This window comes from Mauremys mutica, chromosome 8 (genome assembly GCF_020497125.1).
Source record: "Mauremys mutica isolate MM-2020 ecotype Southern chromosome 8, ASM2049712v1, whole genome shotgun sequence".
NCBI classification, from domain to species: Eukaryota; Metazoa; Chordata; order Testudines; family Geoemydidae; genus Mauremys; species Mauremys mutica.
Genome location: NC_059079.1, coordinates 10,169,235 through 10,183,407, shown reverse-complemented (window position 1 = coordinate 10,183,407; position 14,173 = coordinate 10,169,235). Strand labels below are relative to the sequence as shown.

General features: G+C 44.1%; 1 protein-coding gene across 2 annotated transcripts in view; it reads right to left on the bottom strand.

The window, feature by feature from the left end:
• Positions 1-14,173, bottom strand: part of OSBPL9 (oxysterol binding protein like 9) — a 116,466-nt gene that overhangs the window by 100,068 nt on the left and 2,225 nt on the right. For both annotated transcript variants that reach the window (XM_045028845.1, XM_045028846.1), the window contains exon 2: positions 6,571-6,621. In XM_045028845.1, coding sequence (XP_044884780.1) covers positions 6,571-6,621 — 51 coding nt within the window. The remainder of the gene's footprint in view (positions 1-6,570; positions 6,622-14,173) is intronic.

Sequence of the window (14,173 nt, the reverse complement as noted above, 5' to 3'; positions counted from 1 at the left end):
TAACAAGGCTATGTTGTAGTTAAATATTACAGACTTTATAGGTAGATTATGCAATAAAGCAAGCCCCTTGTGTATTCCATGGCAAATTAGAAATTCAGGTATTTTCTGACATTGAACACTCATAATTGGAAAACTAGTGAAGTGACAAAACCATGAGAATCGAGTGAGTGAAATCTGATCAGTAAGTGGAAAGGATTTCTGAACAGACTGTTTAAAAACACTTTTGTTTGTTTTTGTTCACACCTACTTAACTGCAGTGATTAATGAATAATTTAAATAGAGGATATCTTTGTTAGAGATTCAGATTTACACACCCCCTGCTTCAGACTTCCTTATAAACCATAATAGCAGTTTAAGTCACACTGAATGGGGAAAGACTGGGAAAAGGAGACTTAAAAAAAACCTACACTCAAAAAAATGAAAGGGCAATGAACATGGCAGCTCAGAAAAGTTCCAAAGAGTAACCTAGCAAATATCAAGCTAAATTAATATTCTTATTACGCTTTTTTAAAAGAAGCTGATTCTACGTTAACCAGATTGCTATGAACTGCCCCTCCTTCTCTAGAAGAGAACTTCACATGTTCCACAAGGGGGCAGGCTTTGCTGTGACCAGCCTCTGCATGCAGAGCTTATCTACACTGCCAGCAGCAGGTAGGGTATGTGCAGCTATATGCCACAGTGAATAACAGACTGGCCACACTGCGATGTGTAGTTACATATGGCAGTGAAAGGCTCTGGCAGGGGGAAAGCTGTGGGACACTACATTGCTAAAAATAGCAGTGTAGATGTCTGAAACATTGCTTAAACACAGAAAGCCATGTATGGTATATACCTTAAAGTTCTGGCATATCTTTACTCACCTAAGCAGTACCTCACTATCTACCATGATATTTAGTCCCACGCTAGGGGGACTGTGATGAGGTGGATAAACCCCATACTGGAGAGGCAGGGATGCAGGAACAACTCTGGGCCCAGGAAGCCCCACCCCAGCAAGCCTGCAGAGCATGCTCTAGTTGGAGGCGGCGTTTATGTTCAGCACAGCATGGTAGTGAGTGGAGAGAGGCAAGCCTGCACTCACTACTATGGAAAGAGTGCAGCAAACAGGTATCGCCAGGAGGGGACTGCTGCATGAAGCCAGGACTCCCTAGTCTGCTGAGGCTCACAGTCCAGATTGCAAGGAACAACTACAAGCCACAATGCACAAAGTGGTAGGAAGAGGCAAAGGGGAAAGTATTAGTCTGACCGCAGATAGGGATACCTTCCTTACAGTACTCCAGAGAGCCCATCGATCAGAACTCTGTGGAGTCGAGAGGGGGAGCTCCTCCTATTCCTTTAACAGTTAGACACAGCTCCTATCACAGATTTGAGCCACACGTCAGGGCTGCCACCACAGACTCTGACCATTGGGTGGGCCCCCACCTGGCTCACAACTGGTGGAGAATGCCGACATGAGGGCCCAGTCCTGCTGAAGAACATAAGGAAGGCCAACTGAGAAGCGAGGAAGGAAGAGGGGCGACATAGATGTGGCGAAGCTGCTGAAGTAGGTGGTGAAGTGCCAACAACAACAGACGATCCAGTTGCAGCAGCAGCAGCAACAGAGTCAATTACTGCAATGGCTGGCCACCCAGAAACAGCAGCAATTCATCACTGAGCACCAAGAACAGCAACGCCACCAGGTCCAGCAGATGGCAGCACAACAAGCCCCAGAAGCCACTGCTAACCCAGGCTCAGTGTCCCGTAGGGTGATCCCGATGCCAGGGATCCTGGCCAGGCTGATCAAGACAGGCCCAGAGGATGAATGACCCCGAACCCTTCTTGGTGACATCTGAACATTGTGGCCACCATGATAGCATGGTCACCAGGCCATGCTCTTGACCCCACACCTGACAAGGCTGGCCCAGGCAACCTATAGGGTGCTAGATACCAGGATGCCTAAAAGTATCATAAGATCAAGGCAGTCATTCTCCTCAGAGACATACCGACAGTGCTTCCAGAGGGAAAAGCACTGCTGGGGGCCTGCCATCAGGTAGTGGCCTAGCACCTCAATGACTGTTGCTGATGCTAATTCCAGACAGGCGCACTGGGGTACAGGTGGTGGAGGATACTGTGATCAAACAATTTATCTAGGTTCTCAGGGGCCAGGAGTGGGTGCAGAGACATTGACACAGCATGCCATCAGAGATGGCAGGCCTTATGGAGAATTACCTGGTTACCATAAGGCAAAGCCCCCAAGGCTCTGTCACCAAATGTAGAAACCCAAGCACAGCGGAGTGAATGGGGCACAGGAGACCATCAGTTGAGGTGAGGCCTGAGTGCCTTCCAAGGCAGAGACTATGAGACTGAACGAGAACTCCCCAGAACACAGAGATGTACAGAGCTGGGGTCCATGAAAGCCAAGGCTCCCCCAACCGAGATAATCCCAATGGAAGGGTGGGGAGACAACAGCACCAGCAGCAGGCAATTGCTTCAAGAATGGGCAGCACAGTCACTTTCAAGGTGACTGCTCCTTTATGGACTATAGCTACAGGCAAGCCTGGACAACCACTCCCAGAGCTCACAACCAGGGATCAGACAAGATGATAGTCCCAGTAAGGATCTACAGTCCAAAATGATGGGCTCAATAGATTCAAGGTGCAGCCAGGCCCCCATATACACAGAGATGTGTGCTCATATGCCACAAAGGAGATATAGTTGACAGTGAGGAACCACACACAGACTCTCTGTGTGGGGGCGGATGTCTCCCTCACCAACCCACTAGTTCTGCACCATGACTGGAACTACTTTGGTGAAGTCTTGCAGGGGCAGTAGAAAGACCCGGCCAGAGGGGATGACCGTGCCTTCAAGACCAGAGAAGAAGTGGGGTCTGGGGAGCCAGCTGATGCAGGAACATGAAAATATCTGCGGGAGGGGACTTCACAACTTGTGAGAGAGCCCCTAAGGGACCAGTGAACTCAAAGTCCTGAGGGTACGGAATGGCTGACCCAAAACAAGTATTTCATAGGAGAACAGAAGAGCGATCCCATCTTGAGCAAAGCGTAAGAATAGTTGGCCACTGCCAACGGGGAAGCAGTCAACCAATAGAGACTAAGACAATGGCCATGCATCCAACTAAGAAATGAATGGACTACCAGGTGGTACGTGATCCCCAGATCACCAAACCACAGTCCCAACTTCTGGTTCTTTCGGAGAGTTACTCCAGCTCACGCACTTGGTACCATGCATCAAGGAGAAAACCCTTGAAAGAATTACCAGCCTATTCTATTGGCCAGGCATCTACAAAGAGATGAGGGGTAATTTACTATTTGTCCTGCCTAGAATGTCAGTTGACAGGACCCAAGAGCACTCCTAGGCCCACCCTGATACTGATGCCAGTAACAGACACCCCCTTTGAGAGAATCAGCATTTGACTGGACTACTAGAGAAGAGCATGAAGGGATAACAGCACATACTGTTGACCATGGATTATGGCATGTGGTTCTCAGAGACCATTCCGCTTCGCACAACCAATGCAGTGACCACAGTTATGGAACTCATGATGGTCTTTGTGAGGATGGAGATCCCCAAAGAAACAGACCAGGAGCTGAACTTCATGTCACAATTGATGAAAACATATGTGAGCTACTGAAAATCAAATCTCTAGGACATCTGTCTATTACCCCCAAACAGATGGGCTAATCAAGCACTTCAACGGGACCCTGAAAGGGATGATAAAGTTTGTGGCTGAAGACCCTCACCACAGGGATCATTTGTTATTGCCCCTGCTATTTGCAGTGTGCAAAGTTTCACAAGCATCTACGGGGTTCTCACCCTTCCGGTTGTTATATGGGAGACAACCCCAGGGGATTCTACAACTAGTTGGGAAACCTGGGATCTTGCTCCTCTCAGAGTCACTGCACTAATAAAGCCTATTCTCCAGCTCTGAGCGAAGCTGAACACACTATGGACTTTTGCCCCTTATAGGCCCAAGATTGTCAAAAATAGGGGCACCCATCCATACAAATTCCAACCCGAAGACAAGGTATTGCTGTTGCTGCCCAGCTTGGAATAGGAGTTAATGCCAAGCACCCTTCAAGGTGGTACACCAGGTAGGAGCAGTGGATTATGAGATCCAACAACCTGGGAAGAACAAAGAGACCCTGGTTTATCATACAAGTCTTCTGAAGGCCTGATAAGACCGTAAGAGCTTATTCATAAAACACATTACCCCCAATCCAGAGCTGATCCCCCATTCACCATTATCCCAGGGCCAGACACAATTCCCTTGGGGGAAGGGCTTCAGCTGTCCTAATGGACTCAGACGTTGCAGATGGTCCAATCTTTACCTTCCATGTTCTAGTCACGACCCAGATGAACCCATCTGTTTGTCAACCTCACAACAGAGCACAAGGTCTGTGAGAGTCATCATCCCCTGTCCAGAAAGATTCAGGATGCTATCCATTAGGAGCTGCGGGCAATGTTGGACCTCGGGATGGTAGAAGAATCCCACGGATGGTGGGGACCCAATGTCCTGCTACTCACGAGAGATGGGACAACTCGGTTTTGCAACAACTTTAGGAAGGTGAATGCAATATTCACATTTGACGCATATTCATACTGTTGACTGATTGGAGGCTATGAAGTACATCTCCACTTTAGATCTGACCAAGGCATCTCAAGAGAAAACATCCTTCAGCCTGTACCATTTCAAAACTATTCCCTTCAACCTTCACAAGACCGCAGCCACCTTCTAACAGTTGACAGACACAGTCCTGCAACCACACAGCCAGTATGAGGCAGCCTATACAGATGATTTACACCTATACAGTTGTGATTAGAAGAAACACCAAGCATATATTGGTAGTCCTAGGGGGCCTTAAAGAAGCTGGCCTCACCACAAACCCAGCCAAATGCTGATTGGGGTTTCATGAGGTGATGTGTCTGGAATACACAATTAGAAGGGGCAAACTTAGGCCTTTAATTGGGAAGGTCCAGGCCTTGACTGATTGCCCTGTGCCATCGACAAAGAAACAAGTTAGATGATTTTGGGGTCTGGCTGGCTACTATAAGCCGTTCATACCCCATTTCATCACAATAGCTGCACTTCTCACTCACTTAGTGAAGAACTATCCCCAAGATGATCACCTGGTCTGAGGTCTGTAACAAAGCCTACAGAATCTTGAAAGACCGCCTGAGCAGTGAACTGGTCCTCTTCCACACGGACTTCACGTGATTGTTCATACTCTACACAGGCATTTCAGATGTGGGGCTATAGTCACCGCTATCCCAAGACCAGAAACTATTCCCACGAGAGGGCCTACTCAACCATAGAAAAAGAGACCTTGGCGGTGAAATGGGCCATAGAAGCATTGTGGTATTACCTACCGGGCAATCCCTTCCTCCTGATAATTGATCGTGCACCCCTCCACTGGATAAATACCATGAAAGACACCAAACCCGCAGATTATGAGGCGATATTTGGCCTCATTATCTTACGCCTTCCAGACAGCCCATAAGCTAGGGAACAAACCCCAGAATGCCCAATGGACATGCTCCAGTTGCAGGAGAGATTTAAGAGTCTCTTCAGCACAGCAGGGTGGTGGGCAGAGAGACAGTCCTGTATTCATGGCTAAAGAGGAACTATTGCAAACAGGTATCCCCAGGAGTGAACTGCTGCACAACGTTAAGACTCCCTAGCCTGCTGAGGCTCATGAGCTGGATGACTAAGAACAACCGCAAGTAACAATGCACCCTGAGGTGGTACAGAGTGGCAGGAAGAGGCCCGGAAGAGAGTGTTAGCTGGACTACAGATAGTGGGTGCCTTCCTTACAGAGGGGCCCTGGGTTAGAATCCAGGGGAGTGGGAGGAGCTGGATTCCCCTACTCCCATAACTGCTAGGTGGGGCTGACGCCACAGACTGACCACAGGCAGGGTGGCCCAGCAGAGTCCCCCTCTTTCACCCCACTCACAGAGGCATGCAGTGTACTTACTTTACATGCTGCCATAAGCATAGACATAACCTGATAAATTTACAACTCACCCCCACCACCACTGAGAAAGACAGAAGATGGGCATAAATGGCTTTTCAGAGAATAAGTCATGTAAGATCAGAGTGACAGAAGAAAATCATTTTTAGGTAGATAGTGTGAGCGATCAGCAGACATTTTGGGCCTAAGCTTGCTCTCTCAATCTATCTAAGAAGTAAAAAAAACAGGAGTACTTGTGGCACCTTAAAGACTAACAAATTTATTTTAGCATGAGCTTTCGTGAGCTAAAGCTCACTTCTTCGGAAGTGACTCTCTCAGTGTACATGGGTCAGTAGGATCACAATAATGTCTAGTTCTTATACAGCTCTTTATACACAGATCTCAGAGAATTTGATGAAGGAGTTAAGTATTGTTATGCCTGTTTTACATATAAGGAAACTGAGCGGGGGGGGGGTCGTCAAGTGACTTGCCCCAGGTGAACCAGCAGCCCTGTGACAATGTGAGGAATGGAACCTAGGTCTCTCAAGTCCCCAGTCCAGAGCCCTATCCAGTAAAACCACATTACTCACATTGTAAGGTGTTAAGAAACATAAGAGAAAACACTTACTCTGAGTCGAACACACCCTCTTCGTGATCCTCTCATCATTTTGTCCTTTGACTGAAAGAGAGAATAGATTAATTGGATTAACTAACTTACTAAGAATTCACATAAAAAATTATTCAAGACAATTTGGAAAGAAGTAAAGCATTTTGGAGTAAAGTTTTATGAACTGATGAAGTAAAACTACCGCTATGACAGAGGTTATACTCCATATAGCACAGGAAGAAAGAAGCCATAACACACAACTGTTTTCTGGCGTTATGTATGGTAGGAGGTAACGTCCTGGCCTGGGACAGTAGCTCTTCTAAAGGTGTCACACAATAGAGAGTCAAAGTGCACATCAAACCACATATAAAACTTCTTGAAGAAAAAGACTAAAGGCTCCACACAACCATCTAGAAAACCAAGTGGAGAGGAGCAGACAAGTCGAACTGGGCAGGAGGATATGGAAAATGGCAGAATAATGACTCCATAACATGGTCCTTCCACTCCCAACAGTCTCACAAATGACACTCCACCTATCATCATAAAAAGCCTCACCTTTGAAGATAAGCCTTTATTTTTGTACAGCCTGTCTACCTAGAAAACTTACACCATCGTAGTTAAACCACAATAGTTATACCAGCATAACCCCCTGTGGGCACTTTTTCTGAAACAAGAACGGCTTTTTGACTGAGCTCAAACTGCTTCTGAAGTGACATAAGCTAAACTGGAATAGGGCCATCTTATCGTGGAATAAGAATGTCCACATAAGCAATTATACATAACCATAGCTCTTTAATTCACAGCTTAGAATCATAGAATCTCAGGGTTGGAAGGGACCTCAGGAGGTCATCTAGTCCAACCCCCTGACCTTAGCTAATGGTGGTATAAATTTTCCACGTAGAGAAGCCCTAAATAAGCTCCCTAAATAGCCACGGTACACATGCAGCAAAGTCTACCTTCGCTCCAAATATCAGTAATCAAGTGAGAGCAACCTGAGTGTCAGGCTCCTGACCAGGGCCCACATCACTTGCTTTCATGTCTACCTACTAGGCTACCCTGCCTCCCAGCCAAGTTATTGAAGCTTTATTCCTTAGTATCCCTATCTAGAAAAGGGACCTGTGCACTCCTGTCACAGCTCAAGGAGCATTTATATGGGGAATTCAGGTGGAAAGATAATTAACAGAGCCCCCCCCCTTCCCCAAAGCCACCCCCTCCTGACTCCTTCCACCACCACCCCCATCACTCACTCTCCCCCACCCTCACTCACTTTCCCCAGGCTGGGGCAGGGGGTTAGGGTTCGGGAGCAGGCTCTGGGCTGGGGTCAAGGGGTTCAGAGTGTGGGAGGGGCTCCAGGCTGAGCCTGGGGCAGAGGAGGTTGTGAGGAGTGCAAGCTCTGGGAGGGAGTTTGGGTGCAGGAGGGGGGTCAGGGCTGGGGATTAGGGTACAGGAGGGGGTTCAGGGTGTTAGCTCCAGGAGGGGGCTCTGGGCTGGGGTGCAGGCTCCCGCCAAGCAGCATTATCTCGGACAGCAGCACAGTGGGGCTAAGGCAGGCTCCCTGCCTGCTCCAGCCCTCCGCTGCTCCCAGAAGAGGTCAACACAACCTTGTGGCCCCCGTAGGGGAGAGCATGTGGCTCCGCACACTGACCCTCTCTGCAGGCACTGCCCCCACAACTCCCATTGGCTACAATTCCATTCCTGGCCAATGGGATCTGCGGGAGTGGTGTTTGCAGGCAGGAGCAGCATGGGGCCGGCAGGGAGCCAGGCTTAGCAGCAGCCCCACTACACCCTTGGACATCGCAATCGACTGGGAGAGTCTCCAGGATCAACCAGTTGATCACGATCTACAGGTTGGTGATCACTGCTATAAAGGAGCCTCACTCATTTCACCAGGACTCTCGTTAGAGGGGTCCAAAGTAGCACATCTATTTGCAGAAGAGGGACTTAACACTTACGCAAGTAGTTAACTTTAACTTTGCAGGGTCATGACCGCAGATACTCTCTTGTTTGTGTAGAAAGACAAGTGTTTTATGGTTTTACAATCACATTTCCCAAAAATCAGCAGAGACACTCAGGACCAGGCACAGAAGCAGCAATTTATGAAAAATAGAAGTATTTCAAGTTGGTCATGTCCCTTTAGTGTCTGCTCTAACGTTATAAGTGATGGCTTTTTTCACTAAATGTATTAATAAAAATGTAACTTAATATTAACCAATTAATTTCTAGTCTGTTCTATGCAGTATGTTATACCACATTCATCACTATAGTATCTCCCTCCAGTAGTAGTCAATTGAATGTGGCTCACTCTCTCTTTCATTAAAGTCCCACTCTTGCAAACCTAGTTGTTCATTCTCTCCCCACTCCAATCAAAGATTTTTATAAGAGCAATGACTCAAATAATTTATAATAAAAAACTTAAATCTCTTGTATAGTTTAAGAAAAAGAACATTGGGTCTTTAGCCTCATGCCTCACAACATATTAAGAAGTGTTGATATCTGGATAGTGTTAGGCCTGAATAAAGATGTAGCACAAAACCAGTTGTGCCAATCTGACTGAAGTCAAGCATCTAGAGGTTTCTGGGTAATCTCAGAGTGGAAAATACTGAGAAACAGCATTGTCTCACAAAGTCCTGGGAAAACAGTGAGATCAGTGAAGGGGCTGGGACCAGCTGTGTTATATTGAGAAACAAACTGTCTGAGGAACTGATAAGACATACAAGCATCTCACAGTTCTGACTTACACCTTGGTTTAGTGTTCGGTGTGTTTTAACTCCCTCGCATTCCTAACCTTTGACGCTTGTTGAGATATTAACAATTCAATATTGTAGAGACTAGGCATGCGTATATATTAAAAGGTGTCTAATTTCTAGTTGTTAGACAAAGGGGGTGGATTGTTCTAGTGAATGATCTATGACGTAATAAAACTGTCTATATAAGCTAATACTAAGCTGTAAAGAGCTGGCTGGTTCTCTTCGGATACGAGCTGTTCTTTTACTGACACGTGCACTTGTCAATAAAGAACTTTTGATCGGACCTTGCTGGTGTTGCCTGTCTCTCTGCGGTCAGACAACGAACTTCGCTGTTGGGGTTCGAGTCCCCGACAATAGTACCACACCTTGCCAAAATGTTCTTCTATTAAGAAAGCCACCTTTAAGTTGCACAATCAGTGAAATGGAGCTCCTCCTCGTGAAACATAGCAGAAATATATACCCACAATCCAGATACCACAATGATCTCTTCCTAGAGAGAATTAAATAGAATTTTGAACACTCGATTCTTTTTGGAGATGTTTAATTACTTATGAGCTGGTTAATCCTGTTTGTTCCTTGTCAATTTTTGCTGCTGTTTGTATTTTATACATATTGCTGCTTTAATATGCAGCAATGTTCTTTCACTAAGAAAAATGCAAGTTGTATAACCACCCAAAATAATATTTTCACTACATGGAGACTGATTTTTTCACAAACATGATATAGTTATTTTCAGGCTAATGGACTTACATGCAAATGTAGTGACAAGGAAGTAGGATATAATTTAAGATGCAGCTCAATCAGAATTTATAAGAACCAGCAGTAAGGTAAGACTTTTCATGCAGTGAGAGTGCACAAGTATCTTCCAGAAACATCCTAACAGTGAACAGATACTGTAAAGCTATCCTTCCATTCAGCTGCATTTTGTGCAGGTCAAAAGTAACGGATGTAGTACAGAATCAGTCTAATTTCTGGCATTTTTGATAACATACAACTTTTAAAGATTAAAAATTATGCTTTGATCAATTTCAAAATTGAAATAACCTGTATGTATAGGGTCACTGTTGATTTCATCAGGGAAAGCTGAAATACTGTGTAGAAAGCTAGACTTCAGTATAATACTCAGCTGCTAAGTATGCCCCAGGCCTGGTCTACACTTCAAACTTTTACCAGCTCAGGTATGTCAGTCAGGAATATGAAAAAGTGTAATTGCTTAATTCACAACTGTGCCAGCAAAAGCCCCGATGTAGACAGGTACATGGGCAAAAGTGCACTTTTGCCAGTTAGAAATTATTTTGTTTGGTGGGGCTGTAATAAGCTATACTGACAAAAGTGCAGTAAGTTTTGCCAATATAAGCTACGTCCACACTAGGACACACAGCAAGTAGTTCACTACTGAGAAAAATAGAAGTGAGACACTTTTCAAAATAAGAACATCCATGCAGATTTGCAATAAAACAAAAAATGTTCATTAAAACAAGTTCAGTTATTTCAGTGCAAACCTGTATGTAGACAAGCCTCTAAGTGAGGAAGACGAAGGGAGTCCACAGATCTGTTAGTGTTGAAGACTCAGAGTGGATATGTGTAAGGAGGTGGGGGTTAGAGAGAGAGAGAGAATATGGGAGAAAGACAATAACTGACTGCTTGGGGTATGTTTTAATTGCAGAGTTAACCTGTATGATTGGTAGAGAGCCCAGCTTAGCCCAGCCCAGGGGTGAGCAGCCCCACAACAAAACCATATCCACATTACTATGTCATCACCGTTTCTGCACTTGCCCATGTGTGTGCGTATGTGTTGCAGGGGAGAGGAGAGGAAAGGGAAATATCCCACAGTTCTTTCTGCTGAGACTCTCTAGGATTTTTTTCCAGTCAGTTATGGAAGAACTTGTCCATCCTTTGGGGAGAATTGTGGAAAGGGACTATCGGCCCCACTGATTTTTGCCTGTGCCCTCACTGCAAAGTGGGCGGGTTCCAGACCAAGTTAGAGCAAAAACTAGTAAGCTAGCCCAGCTTTAAGGCACCTCCAACCCCAGGTCCAAGGGTTTTCTGTGCAGATGGTTGGGGTTGGGAGAATTGGGTGAAGAGTCAGGTAAAAACTGGAGTTAATTGTAAAGCAAAGACTTACCCTTGTAAGTCATAAACAAATAAGCTTGTCTATGCTGTTACCAGACATACTCAGTTGTTTGTGTAAGCAACAGACATATCTAAAGCAAGGTTGTATTATGTTCTAAGCCCTGGTTTTCAGACTCCTGACTTTTCCAAATAGCAATCTTTAGAACAAAAGCTTTCCAATCTTAGCCCTTCCCAAAGGAAACTTTTTTTTTTTTTTGCAGAAATCTGAAGATGTACATTTCAGCCATTTGGCAATACATGGAGAGTGAATTCTGTGTGCCACTGGTAGCACCCGTTGGAATTCTGCATATGGGGTCCCTAAAGTACACAGTATTTAAATATAGTGCATATAGACTACCACCATCATCTAGTTTAATTGCTTCATCCCCCTGAACTGCACCTAAGGAAAGGTGTGCAGCTAACTGAGAATGGCCTCTCAGTCATTAAAATACATATAATAGAAAAGGCAACTTATCACGAAGTTCATATTTTTAATCAATATCATGTTTTGCACAATAGTTACAAAAACTAAGATCAGCAATAGTTAGGGTTCAGGGGGTTTTTTTGTTTTGTTTTTAGCAACAACTCAAAGTAAATAGTCTAATTTGAAAAAAATTCAAAGTTCTTAATTTTTATATTTAAACAGTAATTTTTAATCAAATTCTTCACTGATTTACATCTGTGTACATCCATACAAACTATCTGAGAATGGAATTACTCCATTGTCTCTGAAAGTTGATTTTGACCTAAGTGCACAGGAAACACCAGAAAATGCAACCCAACCACATTTGTTTCCAGGAAGTAAGGATTGCCCCATTATTTGGGCGGATACAGTCCCCCAAGAGGGAGCTACAGAGCCCAGAATGATTATCTTAGAAATTCCTAACTAGGATTTAAAACTAAAGTAGTATTTTCAGATTTTTTTGTTTTTTGTTTTTTAGCATAATGAATGCTTCTGCAGATAAATTCTCTTACAATTGAACATGTTAGTATGTTGCATAATTACCCTGAGAACAGATTTACATATTGCTTGAATTTCCACAGGAAAAAAAACTCTGTACTGCCCAAAATCTAAAGTAACCCTTTTGGAAAGTGTCAAAAACATCAATTTAGAAACATGATGTGACAGATGAGCTGAAAAGATCAACACAGAAGGCTGAACAAACATGAAATTATGTTTGTGACTGAACTTTAAGGCTTTTTCTAGTCTCGGATTTAAAGATGTGTAAAGCCAACACATTCTAAACAAGTTCAGGGTAGACTTAGCCAACTTTGCATATGTTCAAGTCTACAATAGATTGCTTAGAATGTGTTCGCTAATATGCCAACACCACATCTTGAAATCCTGATCTAGATAAAGTCAAAGATGAAGAGTGCAGCCACACCAGAAAGTGTTTTCTTACCATGTTACAATTGGTAACGAACATGAGGTAGAGTCCTAGTGAAGACAAGGCAGTTTGTCTTTTACTAGGATTCTACTGCATTTTAGTTGCCACATTAGCTAAAGTGTGGTAAGAAAACATATTTTTCCCCTAGCGTGGACAATGCCTAAGAGTACTGACAGTGGTTTTTATCATGTTCTGCTAATAATCAGGAACTATTACAGAGTTAATATATATGAGAACTACTAGAGATTTAAATGTCAAGAAACACTAAACATTTCCATCACCTTTTCTTTAATAAAAATTATTTACAAAAGATCCATCGTTGTTTTTCCACTTTAAAATAAAGGTATCACTGTTAAAGGAAACACCAGAAAAGACATCGGTAAAGCTTAAAAAGAAAATGTTCTTTAGTGTAGCACATACCACACACAAGACAACCAACAAGGACAAGCAAAGATACTTGGGGGCCTAGGAAGAGAATATGAGAGTGGGTCCCCTCCCTAAAGTTTATTAATAACTTTTGCTCCTCCTCCTCCAGTCTTTCAGGGTATCCTTCATGGTCCCTGCTGCCTCCTCACCTTGACCCTCATAATGCCGGTGGGATTAAGGAGGGGGTTGTGAGCCACTTCAGAAATATATGTTCCTGCTCTGGATTTTAGAGAGGTTTTGTTTTTTGGGGGGGGAAGGCCCACATATCTAGTTTATATGCATTTTTGAAGATTTACAATTCAAGTATGCCAAAATGTGACAGTTCTCATCCATCTTCAGTTTTGCCTCCTCAGGCTCCTATAACCACACAAACTTGGGCTACACTTCACCTAGATTTGCTTCTCCAACAAACAGCACTTTCAATGATGCACAACTAGTTTCGCTAAACAAACAATTTGGCAATTAGCAGTTAATGCCTTCTGCTCATTTAGAGAGGAAATACAGAAGAAATTTTGCACCAAGAGCCAAAATCTATTTTTCCCCCATATTTACAGAAATGTGGCATTGTTAGATTCCTGTTGTGAAACACTCACCTCCTATTCAGCAATACCTCTGAACTCAGATTCTGTAGGAACCATATCCTTGGGGTACAATAGGCCAACAGGACAAAATACAAGGCTTGTGGCTTTTCAAGACTGTGGCTAGCTAAAACCAAACAAAAGAGGGCCGGGATGGGGGTGTGGGGTTTCAAAGCAAAGACTGCTTCCTCTCTTCCATCTGCCAAATTTCACCTGCATTTTGCTTGTAACAGATGCCAGAAGAAAGTGTGGATTTTTTGCATGTATTCCACTAAGTAAAATTTGATAGTTTCTAGTAATTGTTTCACACTCCCACCATGCCTGAATTGGTTGCCGATTTAAAATATGAATACACCTGTAAACAATTAGTGAT